This window comes from Paroedura picta, chromosome 16, assembly GCF_049243985.1.
Source record: "Paroedura picta isolate Pp20150507F chromosome 16, Ppicta_v3.0, whole genome shotgun sequence".
Classification (NCBI taxonomy): Eukaryota; Metazoa; Chordata; class Lepidosauria; order Squamata; family Gekkonidae; genus Paroedura; species Paroedura picta.
The window spans coordinates 28076396-28100084 of NC_135384.1; the positions used below are offsets into that span (position 1 = coordinate 28076396).

At 45.3% G+C, this 23689-nt stretch overlaps 1 protein-coding gene across 2 annotated transcripts; it reads left to right on the forward strand.

Moving 5' to 3' along the window:
* The first annotated feature begins 1054 nt into the window (after nt 1-1054).
* CDC27 (cell division cycle 27) lies at nt 1055-23229 on the forward strand. 2 transcript variants are annotated; one of them, XM_077313083.1, is made up of 19 exons: nt 1055-1440; nt 6906-6981; nt 8024-8171; nt 9466-9591; nt 10594-10691; nt 11412-11566; nt 11663-11874; nt 13116-13230; nt 14299-14414; nt 14557-14656; nt 15330-15537; nt 16052-16224; nt 16896-17048; nt 17589-17797; nt 18416-18533; nt 18654-18782; nt 19953-20027; nt 20716-20896; nt 21817-23229. In XM_077313083.1, exons 1-19 carry the CDS (start codon nt 1414-1416, stop codon nt 21897-21899), a joined length of 2502 nt encoding a protein of 833 aa, XP_077169198.1. In that variant the 5' UTR covers nt 1055-1413; the 3' UTR covers nt 21900-23229. The 2 variants fall into 2 exon arrangements, with proteins under 2 accessions (XP_077169198.1, XP_077169199.1); XM_077313084.1 differs by having other exon boundaries at nt 1056-1440; nt 16055-16224.
* The last annotated feature ends 460 nt before the right edge of the window (nt 23230-23689 follow it).

A 23689-nucleotide genomic window follows, 5' to 3' on the forward strand; every position in this document is an offset into this window, starting at 1 on the left:
CTGTAGACAAAAAAGCCGGCCCTAAGGGAAGTGACGCTGACATCCAGATCACGCCATAGAAATTGACGAATCAGATCTTTCTGATGGGGCTCCATTTGAATAAGTCCCTGGAAAATACAATCATGCAAGGATTCAAGGGAATTCAGTCCAGGAAGCCACGGCCGTCGGTGTGCACGACCCGAGCAAGGCTGTTAATCCCTAGGTTTCTAATCCAGAGCGTCCCCATAAATCAGAAATCACTTGAGGGCACTGAACACTTACCTAGCAGGATTTCATTCTGGGCAGCTTTTCAGAAGGGTCACCACCACCCCTTCTCCCCCCCTTTCCATTCTGATTAAGAATTTGGTCTATATGGAGCAACAAAATGTTTCATAGAATGCAAAAATAGTATTGTAATATATATATATTTAATTTCAACATTACAATTTGCCAAAAGTGGGACAATCTGGTCACCTTAATACACACACACACATATATACACATATGTACACACCTATATACATATACATATATACATATACACATATATATACACACACATATACATATATATATACACACATATATATACATATACACACACACACACATATATGTAATCTTCTAAGGCCATGGACCTCAAATAGGGTTGCCATCTCCAGGTTCGAAAATCCCTGGAGATTTGGGGGGGTGGAGCCTGAGGAGGGGGCGTGGCAAAGGGAGGGATTCCATTGGCGTGTAGGGCCATAAAAGTCGGCCATTTTCTCCAGGGGAACTGATTCCGGACGCCGGGAGACCAGCTGTAAACCCGGGAGATCTCCAGCCTGCGCCGGGAGGTTGGCATCTGCAGTCCCGGGCGGCAGCCTCGCTCCGCAGCGCGCTCTAACGCCGCGGGGTTCCCAGAGGCACGAGCGAGGCGGCAGCTCGGGCATCTCCGTGCAGGGAGCCGAGCCCCTTCGCCCCTTTCCGGAAGCCTTCGCCTCCTCGCGTGACTTCGGCCCTTTCCGTCCGAGGGGCGGGGCGGGGCTTCCGTCCGCTCGGGCGCCTTCGGCCATTTCCGCCCGCCGGGCCGCTTCCTCTCCCGAGCTGCCCCTCGGCTGCTTCCGTCCGGCGCCCGGCTCCTCCCCCGGCCCGAGCGCAGGGCTCCGGAGACGAGCGGCCGGCGCGGCCTTCGGGTCCTTCCGGCGCGGTTCCGTCAGCGCTCGGGCAGACTCGGCGCCTCACGGGCCGGGGCCTTCCTGCCTTCCCTGCCTGCCTGACCGCCCGCCTGCCCGCCTAACGGTCGCCGCCCGTTCAAATGAGTGCGGGGCCCGCCCGCCGCCACAGCCCCCCCTGAGGCCGAGGAGGAGAGAGCGAGAGAGAGAGAGAGAGAGAGAGGAGGGGGCGCCCCCCACCCACCCCCATCCGGGTCCTGCCCCGAGGGAGCCCGGCAGGATGACGGTGCTGCAGGAACCCGTCCAGGTAGCGACCCCGCCGGAGGAGGAGGAGGAGGAGGAGGAGGGAGGGAGGCCGGACCCCGGGGGAAGGGGGGGACCTCCCTCAGCGAGACCCCGCAGGACCCCCCCCCCAGGACCCTCGCCCGCCCTTCGCCCTCTCCCCATCATCTGCCTATTTGTTATTTGTCAATATCGCTCTCACCTATCAATATCTCTCTTGGTCAATATCTCTCTCTTCTATCATCTCTATCAATTATCTCTAGCATCTGTCAATATCTCTATCTACTTATCCTCTATCAATATATATATCTCTAGCATCTCTATATCCTCTGCGTATTGTCATCTGTCAATATCTCTATTGGTCAATATCTCTCTCCCTCATCTCTCTCTTCTATCATCTCTATCAATTATCTCTAGCATCTGTCAATATCTCTATTGGTCAATATCTCTCTCCCTCATCTCTCTCTTCTATCATCTCTATCAATTATCTCTAGCATCTGTCAATATCTCTATTGGTCAATATCTCTCTCTCCCATCTCTCTCTTCTTTCATTTATATTATCTATCAATATCTCTATCATCTCTCATATATATCTATCAGTAGCTCTAAAAATATCTCTATCATTTCTCATCTATATCAATATCTCTCTATTATCTATCAATATCTCTATCATCTATCATTTCTCTCTCTCACACACACCCTTCTGTCTACCTATCTAGCTCCCTTGGTGACCTTTTGCCTTTTCATCCCATTCCTGGGAAGAAGGACACCATCCTCCGAGATCTGCCTTCCCCAAGGAGGCTCCTCTTTATAATGTTTGAGGACAGGTTTGGGATTCCCTGGGGCTTTGATAACCAGACTGGCCAGGGATTCTGGTTTTTGGGGGGAGGGGGGTCCATCATCTGGCCATGGAATTGGGGTCACTCTGGTGGGCAGGGAGTTGTGAAATTTGGACTAGATGACCCTGGAGGTCCCTATGATTCTAGCTCCTCGGCAATTAACAGTGATGATGATGATAATAAATATATTTATTTTTATATCCTACCCTTCCTGGTACAACATTGTAAAATCGTATAACTCTTGTTCACCTTCTTTCTCCCTTTGCTGTGACTTTAACTTTCCCATTAGCTATACCTGCATATTTATTTATTTTAAAATCTTTATTATTCAGTTGATACCCCGCCTCTTCCTGTGTACCAGCCCGGGGTTTATGTGTCTTATTCCCCTTCGTACGTGTATTATTTGTAATGTTTCTGTTTTATATGCTACTTTGCAGCTCCAAGGGGAGCTAACAACTTGCAACATTCAGGTGCGTAGCCGTGTTGGTCTGAAATAGCAGAGCAAAATTTGAGTCCAGTGGCACCTTTATGTGTTCATGAACCTGAAAGCTCACACCTAGAATAAAATTTTGTTGGACTTAAAGGTGCCATTGGGCTCAAGTTTTGCTCCACTTACAATAGTGTCTTCCTCTCTTCCATTTTATCCACACCACAGCAACCCTATGAGGCAGGTAAGGCTGGCAGAGAGTGACTAGTCAACCCTGCGAACTGGCATTGAGGAGTGGGCATTTGAACCTGAGCCTTCCATATTCCTGCTTGACATGTTGCTCGTAATATATTTCTTTTCTTTCTCTGGCATTTGCCTCGTGCCTCCCTCTTCTCCCCATCTCTACACATGAACACACGGGAAGCTGCTCTCTATTGACTCAGAGTCTTGGTCCATCAAGGTCAGTATTGCCCATTTGGGTGGGCAGAGACTCTCCAGAGTCCTAGGCAGAGGTCTTTTCACATAATCTCCTGCCTGGGCTTTTTAACTGGAGATGCTGGGGATTGAACCTGGAATCTTCTACCTGCCCTTCCAGGGATTTTATCAGCCCTCAGTGTAAGTGGCTTTCCTTTGCTATATTATAATAGAATTGTAATACATATACACATTTCTTCCACACCTTATAACCCCAGCACCAAAAATAGCTTTTATCCCTGGATTCCTTTGAATGTGTATGCATTCCACAGACAGGACACCTTCCTCTCCTCCCTTCTTAGGCAATGCACTTGACTTGATGGTTCCTTATTTATTAGTTTGGAATTCAGTGTTTTGTTCTTCTGATTTAAAAACTGTAAACACTCAGAGCTGTGTTACTGGTTAATGTACAGGCGATCAAGGTAAAACCATACATTAGCAACAAGGATTTAAATAGCCTCAGAGCATCGGATGCTCTGAAATCTTTACTGTCTCTCAGAAACATTATCTGAAATGGAGATTCACAACAAAATTCGAGTCCAGTGGCATCTTTAAGACCAACACGGCTATCCACTTGAACCTATCTTTGATGGAGGATTCACAATTCATCTGGTTGTTGCAGCTCTCCAGTGAGAGAATATTGGAGGGTAGCACCAAGGATGACTTTAATGACCCACCCGATGAAGAGTTTTGTGGGAATCAGATGCTTGCATAGTCCTGTAGTTTTATTGCTGTAATGTGATATAGAAAAGAATTTTGAGGCCTGAGGCACCTTTTAAGACCTCAAAAAAATAATTCTGGGTATAAGCTTTTGTTGCTTCAGACCAACACAGCTCTCCACCTGAATCCGTAATATTGTGCAGACCTCATAAAAGGAAGATACAAACAATCACTAGAAAGGCATGTAGTCTCACAGTACTTAGGTGCCAGACAAGGTTGCTTCTGCAAGAGATTTTTCTCTGGTTTGGCATCCTGTCATTCGCTTTCTTTGTTTGCCCCTCCTTTACTACATACAGTTGCATTTGTAGTGTCACGTATGCGGCATCGACAGGAAGATGTGCGCGTCAGCTGGTGCTAAGGACAGGGCTCTGGAACATGAGGCGGCCCTGGCCCTTGAAATAAGACATGTTTGTTCTGTCTAAATAAAACACAGTGGCGACTTGTGCCTGTATGCTTTGGCTTTCCTTTTCTCTTTCAGCTGATGCTGGGAGAAGTCTGAGTTTTGTACAGGTTACCAAATCCACTAGCTCTTCCAGAATTCCAGACGCCCCTGCCCTTTTCAAAAGAGGAAAACCGAGCTTCTTTGATAATTAGCATGTGGAAGACAGGGATAGATGTGGCCGAAGTGGAGGCTGGACCCTAGGCAGCCAAGGGGACAAAAACGCCGCTCTTTACCAGTTGCATCTTCTCTGACTTTCACTCCTTTGACCTGACACATTTTAAACGATGCAAACCATAACGTTGTACAATGCGCAGTCGCTGCATGAATTGTTCTCGGCTTTCCTAATAGGCCGTTATGACAGGAATGGGTTTGGTGAGGGTTGTTGATCGGCAGCCACCCTGAACAGTAGCCGTCCTTGTCCCGCATCATCAGTAGAAAGATTCTTGTTGCAGATTAAAGGTCAGTGAAGCCTCAGCGTACCTGTCTGCTGTATGACAAGGGGAGCAGAGAGGACTAATCCCTAGTGAAAGATACTGAATAGATTCGGAAGTTCTTTCTGCTAGTCTAATTTGTGTTGATGGAAGCGAGCTATCTGAGACGCATGACAAGTTTTATAGGCATACCGGATAATCTTCCCATTGACGCTCACCTGCCTTCCTGCACGCTCCTGACCAGAGTTACACCCTTCTAAATTTGTTGGAGTCAGTGAGTTTAGATGGGTGTCACTCTGCTTAGGCTTGCACTGAAAATCAGAGTCAGTGAAAAGATGAAGGAAGTTGAAATGGTCCAGGGGCCAAGCCAGGCCCAGGGGCTCCTGTGCCACCACAAGCCTGCACTGCAGGGTCCACCCAGCTCAGCTCTGGTTGGCAACACCTGTCACTCAATGGCTTCTCCTGCACCACTGCACCGCCTCCAGCTGGGTCTGAGCTGAGTGGCCCCTGCAGCTTAGGCTGAGTTAGTAGGGCTTGGCTTGGGTTGCCCCTGCCTGTTAATAATAGAAGAAGAAGAGCTGGTTCTTAGATGCCGCTTTTCTCTCCCTCAAAGAGTCTCAAAGTGGCTTCCGGTCGCCTTCCCTTTCCTCTCCCCACAACAGACACCTTGAGAGGGAGGGGTTGAGGGAGGGCTGAGAGAGCCCTGATATCACTGCTCGGTCAGAACAGCTTTATCAATGCTTTGGCAAGCCCGAGGTCACCCAGCTGGCTGCATGTGGGGGAGCGGGGAATAAAACCCAGCTCCCCAGTTTAGAAGTCCGCACTCCTAACCCCTACAGCAAGCTGGCTCTCTCACTACACCAATTAGCCTGTGGTTCCCAAATATTTAAGTGCTGCATCACACTCTTGTGTAACCTTACCCTATACTACAGAAACAAACATGTGTCTCCATCTCTCTCCTGTGCATCTTGACTTGTGGGTATATTTTCGCTAGTTGATTTACCTCCTGTTTCCTTTCAGGGTTGTTGTGAGGTTAAAATGGAGGAGAGGAAGGTCAGTTGTAAGCTTTTGTGGGTCTCCCCTGGGGAGAAAGGCAAGGTATATACGAGATAAATAAATAAAAGGGAGGGTTTGCGAGGGGAGAGACTGAGGCTACGGTCATGCTAGGTAAGCTTTTGTTTGATCCCACATGAAGTGATACATCCCATTCTGGGTGGCTGGGCTGCTACTAATAGTTGCTTTCGTGGCTGCTCTTGATGAGCTCCTCTCATCCAAACATACAGTTAGTACCTGTGTGGCTAAGTGTCCCAAAGCATAACTTGCTTGTTCTTTGGGTAACTCATGGTAGTCTGCGAATGCCTACTCAGTTAGCAAAAAAAGTTCAAAACAGAACATTGTTAGTCAGGCCTTTGAGGCAGCACCACTCTGGATAGCCTGCTCTGACTTGGAGCACGTTTCTAAGGCCTTGGGCAAAGGTCTTTCTCAGCCTGCGAATCCCTTGAACTGCCTTTGATTGAACTGGGACCCTGGGCACAGCGTTTAAATTAAATCATTGTATAAAATGATGTCCAAACGTTTCACATAAGCTCATTTATTGAAATTGGTCCCCTTTCATACTGTATGGAAATAGAATTCAGAAAGCACTTCTTAAAAAATGTTTAAGACCACGTTTGATGTTGCTTGTCTAATTTTAGATTTCTTGCCTGCTTTTTAGCCAGATCTGTTCTCCACGGCTTAAAATTACTGTAACTAAACCTGAACCAGTCACCTTCCATTGGCCCCTGAGCCTCCCTCTGTGTGCTGTCGTTGAATTAATGTTGTCCCCATTGGTCTACTGTTCTATTTTTCTGCTTGTTATCGCTGTATTGTTATTGTTTATAATAACTACTGAGTAATCTGTATTGTTCCCTGTTTTTACATAAACTGCCCTGAGTCTCAGGGGAGGGCAGTGTATAAATATAACAATAAATAAAATGAGTAGTTGCAGAGATTGCGCTACAATGGTGTGAACGTGGAAAGCAAAATAATCCAATGAAATCAGTAACAAACAACTTTTTGCTAGCCAGCGTTTGCAGGCACTCTGAAGTGGAGCAGGTTTTGGGTTTTAGCTTTTCTGTTTAGGCTAACCTCCCTTTTCTCTATCCTGCCCCCATCCAGGCTGCTATATGGCAAGCGCTAAACCACTATGCTTATCGGGATGCGGTGTTCCTGGCAGAGAGGCTCTATGCAGAAGGTATGCATGCCCAGTGGTGCCATGTTTGTGCTTTGTTCATGGAGGCCTAACGTGGAGATGGGTAGTAAGGTACATTCAGCAAAGCGGGCTGAGTTTTTAAAAAGCAGCCGAACCCGCCAAAGCCCAATTTCAGTCTTTGGTTTAAATTTTAAAATTCCAGTTTTACATCATATTTCATAAATAATAATAAGAAGAAGAGTTGGTCCTTATATGCCGCTTTTCCCTACCCAAAGGAGGCTCAAAGCGGCTTACAGTCGCCTTCCCATTCCTCTCCCCACAACAGACAGCCTGTGGGGTGGGTGAGGCTGAGAGAGCCCTGATATTCCTGCTCAGTCAGAACAGTTTTATCAGTGCCGTGGCGAGCCCAAGGTCACCCAGCTGGCTGCATGTGGGGGAGAGCAGAATCGAACCCAGCATGCCAGATTAGAAGTCCGCACTCCTAACCACTACACCAAACTGGCTCTCAACTGGGCCAATAAAGATAGGGATATCATGAAAGCCTCAAGGCCAGGAGACCTATACATTAACGGGGACTTCAGAACAGCTTGATAAAGACTGAAGCTGGTCCAGGAGGCACAGAACACCCAGAGCAGCTGCGGGAGGTGGGGTAGGGGGGTGGCTTACTTAAATCCCCAAGAGCATGTAGAATCCTGGAGAGGGAGGTCTTGGGTGGATGGGTGATCTTGAAATGGTTCCCTGCCCTTCCCTGCCTCTTGTGAGGCCCCGTCTTGTGTTGATTTCAAACTGAACAGACTCTGGGTACATCCTCAGCTTGCTTTTCGTGATTCAGTAAAAGGAAAGGATATGAAATAATATTAAAAGGGGCCACGGCCGCATGCGGTAGAATGCTAAACAGGCAAGGCTTAGAGCAGGGGTAGTCAAACTGCGGCCCTCCAGATGTCCATGGACTACAATTCCCAGGAGCCCCTGCGAGCATCTGGAGGGCTGCAGTTTGACTAGCCCTGGCTTAGAGCTTACCTCCGTCCCCTGCAGGTATCAAATGACCGCAGGATGCTAATGGTTTCTCCCTCCATCTCTTCAGTGCATTCGGAGGATGCCCTCTTCTTATTGGCTACCTGCTACTATCGCTCAGGAAAGGCTTACAAGGCATACCGGCTTCTTAAAGGACACAGCTGTACCACCCCGCAGTGTAAATATTTGCTCGCCAAGTGCTGCGTCGACCTCAGCAAGTAAGTTGCCCTTTGAGTTTGTTAGTCCCGTTGGACGTTGCAGTTAAAAATAAATAAACAGCTTGCGTTACTCCATTTACTGATTTATTAGGTCCAAGGATTGTCACATAACAGAAACGTATTTCTGCTCTCCAGTGTGGACCTAATGTTTATTTTGTTTGCTTATTTCATGATGTTTACATCCCGCCCTTCCTTTCGGCTCAGGGCAGCTTGCGTAGAACATGGAAAACTCAGAAATGGGTGCAATATAGTTCAATAACGCTATATAAGCAGTAGTGGTCACAGTGGTTTCAACATTCCAACAACGTTAACAAGCTGGGTTGGTTAGTTCAGGATTCAGATCCATGGGGAGGGTTTCTGGGGGGCCTGGTCGATGTTGATGGTTCAGTCAACCTCAACCAAATGCCTGGCGGAAGAGCTCCAGTTTGCAGGCCCTGTGGAACTGTGCCAGCTTCAGCAGAGCCCTGATATCTTCTGGGAGCTCGTTCCACCAGGTGAGGGTCAGGACAGAAAACTCTGGCCCTATATCTAGAAATAACCAAGGACATAGTAACTAAAAGTAACCAACCCCAGCATCACAGCTAGTTCTGGGGGGAGTCTTGGGATGATCTAAAGTCCAACATATGGCCTACAGGCTAGAGGTGGCCCATGCAGGTCTCTTATCCAGCCCATGAGTGACGTTCTCAGACCGGGAGGAAAAAGGGGTCACAGGAAGCCAAAAAGCAGCCCCTGGAGGTTTTTTGAAACAGACGCTCTGTCGGGCCTTCCTCTCAGCCAGGGTAGTCAAATTGCGGCCCTCCAGATGTCCATGAACTGCAATTCCCATGAGCCCCTGCCAGCATGCGCTGGACATCTGGAGGGCCGCTGTTTGACTACCCCTGCGCCTGCTGCATCTGTGGAAAATGGAGGAGGGATGAAAACTGGGGAGCAGGGGATCTGGGAAAGTCAGGCTTTTGTGGGTTTCCCAGTAAATCAGCTGCTTTCTCGGCTAGGAATCAAATGCTTAATTGGGTTTGCCTACATCCTTGTAAAGCTTATATTTCCGGTACCTGGCTTTACGTTTTACGACACACATGGCCCAACAAACTGAAATTTATGTCAGATCCAGCCCTTGTAACAACCGAGAGATGATGGTTGTTCCACTTCACGAATGGGCGCGCTGCCGCTGAGGGCGTGTGCTCCCTTTGTGGAAGAGCTGGGGTTTAGCTGCTCCGCCAGGCCTGGCATCTGCTTTGCTCCTCCGTCGCTCTCTCTTCTTAACGACTCCTCATAGTTTTTACTCTCCTTTAAATAGGCTTGCAGAAGGAGAGCAGATCTTATCCGGTGGTGTGTTCAACAAACAGAAGAGCCACGAGGACATTGTGACAGAGTTCGGGGACTCTGCATGCTTCACACTTTCGCTCCTGGGACATGTGTACTGGTACGTCTGGGTTTTTCCTGCTTCTTCTCCCTTCTTGTTCCCCACTGTCCTGCTCCTGCTTTTGGGGGACCTGAGGTTCTTAGGCATCGCTTTGCAGATGTGGCGCCTGCCACCAGCAAGGCACAGCGTAATACTTGTAACTAAGCACCGTCAGCTGCCATGGGAAACAACAAGCTGAGAGGCTTGCTCATGAGTAGATCCTTTGGTAATGGACAGCCCCAGTCAGTTAAATAGACTAAGGATCCAACTCGGTGTTCAGACAATTTTTGTATACAGTGACCCAAGTGTTGCTGCCTCTGGAATAAAAATTCCAAGGACTGAAATGCCCCAACTTCTAGGAATTCTCTGTTCTTTCTGTAAGCAGCAGTCATCCTGTAAATCAGGCTCAAGCCTGTAGGAGGGGCCAATTACCACGATGTTCTCGACTTCCAGGCAGCCGTAGTTCTTGCCCTCCACAAAGAGAATACACTTTGCTGTCTTCTTAGAACGCAGCTTTTGATAAGCCTGCGGAAGAAGACTTCCAGTAGCTATTGTTGATGTTATGTTTATGTCGAATTGACCTAATCTCAAGGGTGGAAGAAGAAGTCGCTACTGCTTATGTAAACCATTGGAGGCTGGGAGGGGGCAGACAGGCAAACAGTTTTCAGAATCCGTCGGCAACCTTTGAGGGTTTGGCTCAGTGGCTACAGGGTGGTCCTGTGAGATGACCAAGGTGGATGGAGACCCCAGGTTATAGGCATGACCTGAAGAGGCATCATCTCTCCCAGCCGACAAGGGGAAGGTATTTAACACCATATATTTGTATTATTCTTGCCGCAGGCACCTTTTGGAGGTCAGTCCCACCATCCGACTTTAGTTTTCAGTTTTCTTCAGCATCTAGTCCTCGGTTCCCCTTATGTAGACTGTATGTTTAAGCAATCAAAAGTAGCTCCTTCCTCTCTGACGGCAGTAGCTTCAATCAAGCAGGAAAAAACTATACTGTCTTTTTTCCCCCTCTTACAGCAAGACAGATCGGCTCGCCAAAGGATCTGAATGTTACCAAAAGAGCCTTAGCTTAAACCCTTTCCTCTGGTCCCCTTTTGAATCACTATGTGAAATAGGTAAGTTTCACTCAGCTTCTTTCATGAGAACAGATGAGTTTTTGCTACTTAATGTTGAATGGAAGATTCTCTGGCTTCTTTCAGATTTTGTCTCTGATGTTACTTTTCATGTGGAAAGGTTTTTTGCAACTTTGTTTTGATAATAGATGTTTGCTTGCTCTGTTTCAGCCCCTGTAGCTTTTTAACAGAAGGAAGGAAAGGAAAAGGTTCAGGAGAAGAATAGAAACTCGAAGGGCATTGAGTTTGGGCCTTCATTTGCATCTCTCTATAGCAGTAGTACAGTAGCTGGAAGAATACTTTAAAAGCAGATTCAAGCAGACCATGGTTCTAGAGATTCAAAATACCCTGGTTGCAAAGCATTAACCACGTTCTTCTGTTATAACAAAACAAAACAATCCAGCAGTACCTTAAGGACTAACAACAATGGCTTCAATATAACAATGGCTTCAGTATTGAAATTAATAAATTAACAGATGCCACTGAATTTTGTTATCACAACAGAAACCTGACCTCCAAATAAATTTCGTTCCGATTTCTCTTAATTACATTATCGCTGTGAGAAGCTCAGTTTGATGGAATATTGGAGCCAGTATAGAAAGCCGCTAAGAAATGAATTCTCTACCATCACTGAATGGTACAAAGTTAACATGTCACCCCCAGCTTAACATATAACAAGGACAAGCTTCCCACTCCAGTTTCTCCATCCTTTCAATCACGTAGGTGAGAAGCCAGACCCTGATCAAACCTTCAAGTTAACATCAATGCAGAACTTCAGTACCTGCTTGCCTAACACGTGCATAACAGTGGTGTCTAATCACAACGTACCCCACAGACAGCCGGAGACGGTTCTTATGGAAACGCCACAAGACACGCTGGTAAGTCGGTCTGTTTTGTAACGGCACTTGCTTCAGAGTGATTGCTCATTGGACAAGAGTTGCGTGCTGCCTTTAAAAAATGGTTTTCCGTTGCAGGAATTAAACAGACTCAACCTGGAGTCCTCCAACTCTAAATATTCCTCCAACACAGATTCCTCCATGTCTTATATTGACTCAGCTGTAATCTCACCGGATGCTGTACCTCTTGGATCAGGGACTGCCTTCTTAGCTAAGCAAGCGCAAAACAAACCAAAAACTGGCCGGAGTCTTCTGGGTGGACCAGCAACTCTGAGTCCGTTAACGCCAAGGTAAGAAATCAGAAGCCAGGCATCCCCCCGCGGTCAGCTGGTGAACCCTGGTGACTGAAGAATGACAGAGCATCCTGTAGTATCCTGAAGTCTAACGCTGTTATGGTGGCATACATGTTCATTGTCTCCAGCACGTTTTGTCACCTTCAGGAAGTGGAGTCTTCCTGTGAAACGCGGCTAGAATTTGTTAGCAGTTTTGGTTCGGCTCATGAGGTTTGAATCGGGACCACAGATTTCTCTCCCGTTTGATGCGTTCGTTTAGTACAGTTAATGGAGGAGGTTTCGGTTACTGCCAGTTCTTACTGTTCTTGTTTATTTAGAAGTGGCCACTGTTCTTCTTTACTTAGACCAGGCTTTCTCAGCCAGGGTTTTGTGAAACCCTGGGAGTTCTTGACGGACCTGGGAAGGTTTCCTGAAAGGGTGGGAGTAAGGAGATGAATAAATATCATCTGACCTTATATTTCATTAAAAATAAGGAGACAGAATTAGGGATTTATTTCAGGGTATATTCTCAAGTTAGAGTTAGAATCATAGAGTTGGAAGGGACCTCCTGGGTCATCTAGTCCAACCCCCTGCACTGTGTAGTACACTCACATCCCAATTGCTTATCTACTGTCACCTGCCCCCCCCTTAAACCTTCACAGAATCAGCCTCTCTGTCAGATGGCTATCTAGCCTCTGTTTAAAAAATTGGGGTTAACTTAACTGTGGTAGAGTTTTTCGGTTTAATGGGAGCGTTAGGGATGGGGTGAACTTGGAGACATGGTTAGGAAAGGCCAGGGGATGAATAAATATCATCTCACCTTATTTTGAGAAAAAAATAAGGATTTGTTTCAGGGTATATTATGAAGTTTTGGTTAGGGTTAGCTTAACTGGGATTTATATCAGGTTAGTTTTTAGGTTGAAGGCCTCCTCATGCCTCGAGGACCTTCAGAAACAGTAACCTTTTTGTTCCTGAAAAACAAAAATTCAGCACTGTTGTCCCGAGCAGAGTTATATCCTTCTAAACCCATTGATTTTGGTGTACTTAGATTGGTGTAACTGTGCTTAGGATTCGTACTGACGGGGCTATTCTGTGCAGGGTTTACGGTCTGTTTTTGATCACTGTCTCTTCCTGCCTTCATATTTTAAAAGTTGGGGCCATGTGAAATCTAGAAGGTGTGCAGCCTGCCGTGTTCTCCTGTAGACAGATGCTTTCGTTTCTTCCCTTCCCCACCCCCACCCCCTTGAACGTATCTGCAGCTTCGGAATCTTGCCATTAGAAACTCCCAGCCCTGGAGATGGATCCTATCTACAAAACTGCACAAATTCTTCTTCCGTGATTGACGTGCCGCCTCCAGGAGCTCCTTCTAAGAAGGTATTTTTTGGTGTGCCTCTGAAATTAAAGCTGCGGAAATAAGAAATTCTGGCAAAAGGGTTTAAAAGTTGGTGTGGCGATATCCTCGATGTAATATTTCTTTATTCCTTTACTGTATTTATTATATTCATTCCCCCTTACTCCAAGGACAGCTTGAATGTCATTCTGAATATAAAATATGGTTTATATATTTGCAAGAAGCTCTGCTTTTCAGTGTTTTTCAGGTAAGTTGGGTTCATTTTTATTTAGTAATAAGCTAAGGTTAAGTGGAGCACTTGAGAGTGAGAATGCCTGCCCAGAGGATAAATGTTGATACGGGACCTTTTCCTGCCAGTGGAAAAGGCACAACAAGTTATATTATTACGAATCCAGACAGGCTAAATAAAGAAACTGGTTTAGAAAAGAAAGGACAATGACTTGAACTGGAAAGACATTTCCTTACATGCTTCATCAGTGTTTTTCCTCTCAAGCCTCCAGAGCTTCTGTCTTATTCAGTGCTTTTTACTACACAAAATGGGTGCCTCTAATTATACACACTGGTGTGGATGCAGATTACAAAGTGCCTGGGTAGTTGTACACGTCCGAATGGTTGTTCACGACCCGCTTAACTGCAAGCAGGGACTCAAGTACCTGGTTCCTGAGATGGTTGGCTAACCACACTCTTGCCACTCAGTGGGTGAACTGGACATGGCCCCATTTTCTCTTTTTCTTCACTAAAGATGAGGCATGTATCCTAATATCCAGTTGAAACAAAAAGCATGCGGGATTATGCCCGTTTGCTCTTAGGGATTTTCCTCAAGTATCTCTACTGTCCTGGGTTTTGCTACATGGGCAGAACCGAGAAGGACTTTGCCGCCCACACACACTCAAGCGGCCCCTAGAGCAGCTTACGGTGTAATTTAAAACAAGACAAAGTTCACAAAAAAAGGGGAAATAACTAGCCTAGCCCTGTAGTATAGCAGCGGACACAAAATGTAGTTGCCAGATCTCGGCTCCCACTTTGTACGTCACAAGTACTAAAGTTAATAGTGTATCAGACCCATAACCACGTTGTATCTTTTCATCTAGACCGTCACCAGAATAAGCCAAGCTGGAACAAAGTCGGTCTTCTCTCAAAGCGGCAATAGCCGGGAAGTAACGCCAATTCTTGTTGCACAAACTCAAAGCTCGGGCCCTCAGACGAGGTACGGCGTGTTTTAGTGTTCCCTCCTGGTGTATTTCACGGGCTTCTCCTGCTTGGCCTCGGGCAGGGTGGGGTGGGATAGGCCTCCTCTCCTAATTTCCATAAACAGCTCTCAAGGATTTCCAACCTCTCTTTTACTCCAGTACAACACCTCAGGTATTGAGCCCGACCATTGCTGCTCCCCCTAACGCGCTGCCTCGAAGAAGTTCTCGCCTGTTCTCTAGTGACAGCTCAACGACAAAGGTAAAAGTGGGCTCTTCTGAATGAATGAATGAATGAATGAATGAATGAATGAGAAGCAAAACACATAATGGGTTTAAAAGTATAATGAAAGTGTTACCATTGCAGATGATGGCTAATTTTTGGTCATAGAAGAGCGGTTCATGGTGGGAGCCATTTTAGTGTAGTGGTGAAGATTGTCGGCTTCTAATCTGGCGAGCTGGGTTTGATTCTGTGCTCCCCCACATGCAGCCACCTGGGTGGCCTTGGGCTCGCCACGGCACTGATAAAGCTGTTCTGACCGAGCAGGAATATCAGGGCTCTCTCAGCCTCACCCACCTCACAGGGTGTCTGTTGTGGGGAGAGGAAGGGAAGGCAATTGTAAGCTGCTTTGAAACTCTTTCTGGTAGAGAAAAGCAGCATATAAGAACCAACTCTTCTCCTTTCTTTGTTGCTGTCGAGTCACAGCTGATTTATGGTGACCTCACAGGGGTTTCAGGGCGAGAGACGTTCAGAGGTGGCTTGCCTTTACCTGCCTCAGGTAATGAGGTTGGGCCTAGGAAAAGGTAGTGTGTGTCTTTTGTTTAGAGGATTTTCAGTTTAGACCGACATGGTTACATGCAGTCTGAATACTACGGATTACTGTCCTCTTTTGGCTGTGAGGCAAAAGTTCTTACTGGTGTTCCTTCTTTCGCAGGAGAACAGTAAAAAGTTAAAAATGAAGTTCCCGCCGAAAATTGCAAACCGAAAGACGAAGTGCAAAACCAACAAGGGGGGAATCACGCAGCCAAACATAAATGACAGTTTGGAAATCACCAAGCTCGATTCATCCATCATTTCCGAAGGAAAGATTGCCTCTGTAACACCACAGATTCAGGCGTTCACATTACAGAAAGCAGCAGCAGGTGCGTGAAGCATTCCTAAGAATTCATTCAAGGCCGTTTATTTATTAATTAGATTTTGATGCCGCCTGTCCCAGTAACCAGGCTCTGGCCGATGTGCAACAAGGCATATTCCAGCAACCTGTAGAAAGATATAAAAATCCCAGATGGGACCAGATATATTTATTGTCTTCTCTGGTCCATTTAAATTGATGCCCGTGTTCTCCCAAGGAAAGAGAAGTCCACAGTTGTGGAGCAGTAATTTTAAAAAGGACCACCACCCTGCATATTGCAATGAGGGCATTGCCCATTATCAGGGGTTTGAACTCAGGTCTCCCCAACTCTTGATCTCTGTCCACTAAATTGCACTGGCAGCCTTATTTTAGAAATGCTGCAGGTGGGCGGGGGCGGGTGGGAAGTGTCTGGCACAGTCGCTGCAGTCTTTAGATACTAGGCGTAGGCCTCAGGCATTTAGAGTCAGGCAGGTTCTTCTGAATTTCTTGTGTTCTCCTGTGTTCTTACTGCATTTTTCTCCTAGAAGGTTTGATGAGCCTTCTTCGCGACATGGGGAAAGGGTATTTAGCCTTGTGTTCTTACAACTGTAAAGAAGCAATTCATATCCTGAGTCATTTGCCTTCTCACCACTACAACACTGGCTGGGTGCTGTGCCAAATTGGGAGAGCTTACTTTGAGCTTGGGGAATACATGCAGGTAAGCATGGCGCGAAAGGGCTGTCGTTCCGAGCTGTGTGTGCTGAAGAGTTCTACAAAAAATGCCCATGAAATACCTACTCGGCGTCCTTTAAAATAGATGTAAATTACTTTGTCTCACCTGCACTTTAATTAATCTGTATGTCCGTTAGACTGTATAGGAAGTCAGTTTTAAATCTTTGCTTATTCTGTATGTAAGTTTCCTTTTAAGGAAATAATTGTATTTAGAAGTCTACTTACCGACACTTAACCGAGGAAACAAGACACAAGAAAATATTCCCTCTTCTAAGCCTTTGCATAGTAGAGGGCGATGAAGATGAAATCATAAGAACATCATAAGAGCCCTGCTGGATCAGACCAGTGGTCCATCCAGTCCAGCATCCTGCCTCACACAGTGGCCAACCAGATCCCCTGAAAGGCCAGTAACAGGGCAGAGAAAACGAGGCCTTTGCCTCCTCAATCTAGGATTTAGAGGCTGCAATGCCATGCCACGTAGAAAAAGCAATTAATGCTAAAGACAAAAGGTTGGAGTATTTCAACCAATTGGTGCCCCCTCCACACAAACATTCCTTGAGACAGGCTGAGGGAACAGAACATGTGCACCTCCATTGTGCCAAAATGACCTTCCTTTGCTTGTGTTGCTGAAATGCCGTTTGCTCATTTGCCTCGTAGGCTGAGAGGGTATTCTCTGAAGTGAGAAGGCTAGAAAACTACAGAGTGGAAGGCATGGAAATCTACTCGACGACACTGTGGCATCTGCAAAAAGATGTAGCTCTTTCGGTCCTTTCAAAAGACTTAACTGACATGGATAAAAATTCACCAGAGGTAACTGTTATGGCCATGTTGATTCTCTGCCTGCTTTTTTGCCATTGAAAACCTGAAACATTCTTCAGGCGTCGAGAAATCCCAGAAGTGGCTCTATTGCAGAATATGGTTGGGAAGCAGAGCTGTGGACACGCCCACCCGGGGCCCCTCCCCTTCCTACCCCCTCCAGGCCCATCATTGGCCATTTGGGGAGGGGGTGGATGGGCTGACCTGACCATAGATGGTCATATCACCCAATAAATGTTTAACACATTTAAAAAACATACTAAAATTAATTAACCCCCCCATTCAGAAAACCCTTCCAGGGCTGTCAAGAAACCCCAGGGTATCATGAAACCCTGGCTGAGAACGCCTGCTTTAGTGTCTGATTCACTCCTCAGATGTAGAAAAACCAAGTTTGAAAAGGCTTAAAGGTCTTTGTCGAATACAATGATCTTACCCCGCACACGGGCGAATGCATGCACGTTGCAGCTTTTCCTCTCCCTCTCGAGGGAAAACGTGTTGTGCTGTTTTCTGCCATTTTGCTTTACTTTCCGCCAGGCGTGGTGCGCAGCAGGGAATTGCTTCAGTTTGCAGCGGGAACACGACATCGCCATCAAGTTTTTCCAAAGGGCTATTCAAGTCGATCCGAACTATGCTTATGCCTACACCCTCCTGGGGCATGAATTTGTCCTGACGGAGGAACTTGAGAAAGCGCTGGCCTGCTTTAGGAATGCCATCAGAATGAACCTTAGGCATTACAATGCATGGTAAGGAACACTTTAAATGAGAAAAGCAGGAGTATGTTAGAGCTGTTCTCCACAAAATGCAAGTCAAATTGCTATCGGTAGGCTCTCACAAACAAATCTTTGCCGTCGGTATGGCCTCTGTGTGTATCCTGATTTATGCGGGACATTATTTTAGAAGAACTGTCCTTGGGCAATAAAGAACAGAAGAAAGATGTTACTGTATTGTGTAGAGCCTGTAGGACTTAAGGTATAATATTGCCTTTTTTGCTTAGTAAGTTGCCTTCTGTTGAACTGGTTTCGTCTGCTCTTTCTGTACCCCCCCTGCACAGTGTATGGCTCGGATTCAGAGCTGCACAAGCAGAAACAGATGGGCTTAGCACAGCTCCTCTAGTGCTTTTGCTCCCTGTACATTACAGTGCCCAGAATTTGGGTCACACAAGATCTTGCTCAAGCAGAAACACAGACTGGAATACAATAAGTGAGATTTAGCACAGGCAAGCTACTGTGGCTGTGCCTTGCATTTCTGCTTGCACAAGAGCTTTGTTGCAGGTTAAAATGTTGTTCCGGGTGGTGCCCGGTGATTGCTAGCAATAGAGAAGGCTTGCATCTGTCACAGTCTTTGTGTTTTGCTCTTGGCAGGTATGGTTTGGGAATGATTTACTATAAACAGGAGAAATTCAGCCTTGCCGAAATGCATTTCCAGAAAGCACTTCATATCAATCCCCAGAGCTCTGTCTTGCTGTGCCACATTGGAGTTGTAAGTAAAAGACACTTCAGTGTACTCCTCTCTCCTCCCCTCCTCCCCCCGTGAAATTAATACCAGCAAATCTCAAACTTTACGCACGATTCAGTCTTTCTGTATCTGTTGTTTTTGCAGGTCCAGCATGCACTGAAGAAATCGGAAAAGGCTTTGGATACTCTCAACAAAGCCATTAACATTGACCCCAAGAACCCCCTCTGCAAATTCCACAGAGCCTCAGTATTATTTGCAAACGAGAAGTACAAGGTAAGGAATAAACCGGGGCGCTCGAGCTGCACTGCTGGTGCATCAGTAGCCCCGCATGCTGCTCACAATTCCTGCAGCAAACATGCAGAGTCGGGGGGGCTTTAGCTTCTGCCCTTTAGTTTCTAGTAATTCTAACTGCATCACAGTATGTAAGTTTTCAGCGTTTAATAATGAGAAACTAAAACTGCAACAAATCAAGCTGCGTACAACAAAATTACCTCAATAGTGTCTCAGCTATGATTGCCCAGTTAATTACGCAGATAGATCAGATCCATTTATTTCAGTCAGCGACCAGCACAAAATACAAAACAGTAAAACACAATATTAGATTGGTTAAAAGTGCCAAAATACTTCATATATTCAATAGATCCAATCCTAACCCTTGTACATATTTAGCCTGGCACTTCTACATTTAATTGCTAATCTTGCATATTTGGCAGTAATATAGCATAGATTCTTTTTTTTCCCCTTCAATTTGGCTTGTCTTGAAGTAGCCCTTCAGTCAGTGAAGACGGAATACAGCAATTCCTGACGCAATTGGTTGTCGATAGAGCAATCAAAAATCACACGTTTGGTGTTCTCGATGTTATCATCACAGTATATTCAGATAGAATGCACAGAGGTTCTAGCTAGCCATGTCAGTCCAGGAAATTCCTGCAAATCCCGCAAGGGGATAACTAGATAGAATAGCAATAATTCTCAGGATTTCAATTGACAAAATGCCTGAATTTTTCCCAGCTCTTGTATATTATGACACTTTCTTGTGTGTTACAACTATGTTATCTCTCTGGAAAATACGCCTCTTCAAATATATCCATCCTTTCTCTATGCTATGTTCCTTTCATGAGGGGGAAAAAAACCTGCCTTCTGTTCTCTTCCCCTGCCCCAATTTCACTGCCTATCAATTTTGTATCTTCCCTGTTACACATTTCAAATTCATAGATTCTCAGGAGATCAGAATGGTTGGAGTGTTTTCTTCCTAGCTGTATTTAACATTTCATATTCTAAACCCATGGAAGATATATTTGTCAAACAGACGACCAGAATTGCAGGAGTGGATATGAAATCAGTTTTATTTTACTCAAGAGTCCCAATCTCCTCAACATGCAGATCTGAGATGCATGGCTCAAACACCTCAATGAATCACTTAATTTGTTCTTTTCTTCTCAGTATGCTTTGCAAGAACTTGAAGAACTGAAGCAGATTGTTCCCAAAGAGTCTCTTGTTTACTTCTTGATAGGAAAGGTAACAGCAAGGCTGAGAATTGTCTTCCAACCCCCCACTCTAAGCAAGGGTCCCCTGGGTTTTTCCGGTTCATAGAGGAGCAAAGTGATTGGTGGTTATGGTATGGGCTTGAGTACAGCATTATGTTCGTTGAGGGTTCTGTCCTGAAAGTTCTCCCGGGATGTTCCTCACTTCATGGTAAATGGCAGTTTTATCCATGGAGGGACTGTTCATTTGTTAGTATTTTCAGGGAGAAAATCTGGATTACTTCCCTGGCAGCCCCGATGACATTCTGGTGTTTTCTTTGTTGTTTTGCTGTAATTTTCAGAACTGATTTGTGGCCGTTAAATCACGTGAAATGGAATTGGTATTGAGCGTTCTGTGGGCTATCAGTGCTCCTGCTCCTCCCAGTGTAATTAATTATTTGTGTTCTCTTGCAGTATTTATTAATCAGCTGCATTCAGCTGTTTCTGGAGGGCTGGCATGCGGAGCCTTGAATACTGCTGTTCTCGTAGCTAAGCACATTCACTACTTTTCTTTCAAACACATTGTTGTTTTTTGTTTTGGCATTTGCAGTTTTCACTAGCATTAAAAAAATGCGTAAATGCAAACATTCAGGATTGGCCATGGGATACAGGATTGGTCATGTAACAAAAAAACCCCCCTCCAAGGTAGACTTAACCGTCTCTCTTTCTCCACCCTCCTGTAGGTTTATAAAAAGTTAGGGCAGACCCACCTTGCACTGATGAACTTTTCCTGGGCAATGGACTTAGATCCAAAAGGAGCCAACAATCAGATCAAAGAGGCCATTGATAAGCGGTACCTTCCTGACGACGAAGAGCCCGTAACGCAGGAGGAGCAGATCAGCGAATGCTGCCCATACGAGTCAGGTTGGTTTTCTTCGGGAAGAGAAGCTCAGCTCCTTAGCTTTTCCTTTCTAGGGCAGCATGCGTGTTCAGAGCCTGAACTTCTAAGAAGTCTTCCATGTGAATCTTGCCTCTGCCACAGACTCCATGGTCTTTCCATCTCTGCTACTTCAGCTGCACTAGGCAGTCAGTAATACTGAATGAAGATGCAAAAATGATTGTGCAGCAGGGGAATGTCACACAAAGACTTTGACGTTAAGAGCACAAAGTCTGATTATGGCTAGCAATCACTAACTACTTGAAATCTGGAGAAAGACCAAGAGTAGGTACATTAAACCAGGAGTAGTCAACCTGTGGTCCTCCAGACGTTCATGGACTACAATTCCCACGAGCCCCTGCCAGCAAACACTGGCAGGGGCTCATGGGAATTGTAGTCCATGAACATCTGGAGGGCCATAGGTTGACTACCCCTGCATTAAACCATAGTTTTCCTTCTGGGGCAGGGTCACTGCAAGTTATCCTGGGTTCTGTTTGTAGGAGGGAAATCATGTGGTGAACACAACCTTGGGTGGAGGGATGAGTATTTGCAAAGGAATATGGCGATAGTAATTGGTTGTAATAGTTATATAGGTTATCCTGGGAAATAGCCCCTTGGGCACACTGAGAGGCAGCCTATAGTAGCCATGGGGATGGGAGATATTTTGCCATTGCCGGGTTATATGCAATTTTAAAGGGGATATTTTCGTTTTTACTGTGAGGTTCTACTGTGTAACCTGCCGGGAGCGGTGGGAAATAAATTCAATAATAATAACAACAACAAACATACTGTTGAGGGTGTTCAATACAGCAGTCGTTTCCTGTAGAATTTTGCCTCTGTAGTGTGTGCAACGCCGCATGTATATTGAAGAAAAATCAACCTTCTTGTCCCTTGTTCCCACAAAAAGTTGGCACGGACGAGTCGCAGGCAAGCAGCATGACTGACGCGGATGACACACAGCTCCACGCAGTAGAAAGCGATGAATTTTAACTCCGAAAGCCGGATTCTGAGCTTGGATGTATGACTGTCCTGAAACTGTTGGGGTTTTCCTTCCCTTCCTGCCTCAGAGAGCCCACACCGTTCTAGCGCTCCACCAACACTGCAGACGCATCCTTCATCAGATTTTAATTGACACAGAATTAATGGCAATGCATTTGAGGCCATTATTTGAGTCTGACTCATTGGCTCTTTCAGCTTTTTTGTAAACGTTTTTTTTTTTAGAAGGAAAGAGGGCTTTTTGTGTTGTTGGGTTGTTTTTTTCCCCCACCTCTGTTTCGTTGGCAAGCCTATCATGGAAGAAAGATTTGCGAGCTGGAAAGTAGAAGGGAGTCACTAATGAAGCTCTTTCTCCATCCCTGTCTCTTAGTTTTGACTCTTTCCAGTAAGGAGACACCCGAATTTCTTCATTTCCACCTTCTGCATTGTGGAAGTTAACAGGACTAGAATGTGTTAAAAGACATTTTTGAATACCATTATAGAGTGTAACTTAAATGCCAGAGAATGTAAATGACTTCAAAGTGACAGTATCTCCTGTGAACAAACATGTTGCTGAATACAAGCCCGGTCTCCCCTGCTTTGAGTTTTGTACACTTGCCAGGATAGACTTCCACAGAATACTTTAGTATTCCACCCATTAAGTTAACTTTTCCTGAACTAACTTCCAAAGCATCGTCGGTTGGTATTCACAGACAACTCAAGTCGGTGACGTAACATGTTTGTTTGTTTTTTGTCCTCCCTTGGGTGCAAACAATGGCACCCAACGCTTGGGGAAGTTGAAATGCTATTGCAGCTATACAAGCAAAATCCTAGAGAAAATTAGCGTGTAGATTTGCAGTGTTGAAAGGATGCCATGAATACATCCGCAACAACCGAGAATGCCAAGATGACAGTGGAAGCCTTAATCCAATCAAAACCTTACAATGGTGGTGCGTCCCACACCTGCTTGAGGCAGTATCCCCTTCAAAATTATTTTGTAAAGTGTTGTTTGAATGAACAGATGCAAAAAAAAAATGTGCAATTATCTGGGTTGTTTTTTTTTCCCTTTTTTGTTTTTGTTTTTTTGTTTGGTTTTTTTTTATCTTGTAAGTTTGAGTACTTCCTCTATGATGTCTTGTAGGAATTTAGATCCCAGGAGGCTATTTCTGTGAGGAAGGACGCTAAAGCTGTGTTAAAGAAGCCAAAAAATTTCCTCCTTTGTAGCATTCCTGCCACAAAGGTTGGTTGGCCTTTGTGCAGTGACCATCAAGAAAGTGTATGATACCCTTACAGTTTTTAAAAAAAGCAAATTATGCACAATAAAATGGTTTAAATTTCACAACAATGCATTGCTATCAGTTTCTGTAGCTTCTGGTACATCCATGTAAATTTTAAGAGGGACTTTGGTAGCTTGCTGTTTCTCGTTTTAAAGGATTTCAATCTCAAATTTATAGGATATCTTTTTTTTCTCAAACTAGACACAACACACTTAGTTTCACCTGCCCACAATCAAAACACGTGTAACGTCAGCAAAGAATTTTGAGTCTTCAGTGGTGATAGACGCTTGAAATTATTTTTGCAGACATTGACATTTCTAGAAATAATTTTTTAAAAGAAATTGTACCACTATCAGAACAATTTTTTAATTTTATTTTCCATACCATGAGAATCTGTTCATATATGAAAAAAAGAATTAACTTGATCAATCATGTGCTGTGAGATCTTGAATGGAAGTATCTTGGGGCACGGCATAGTTCTTGGCTGGCTTTACCACTGGTGAAAGCAGAGCAAGATTGACAATCGGA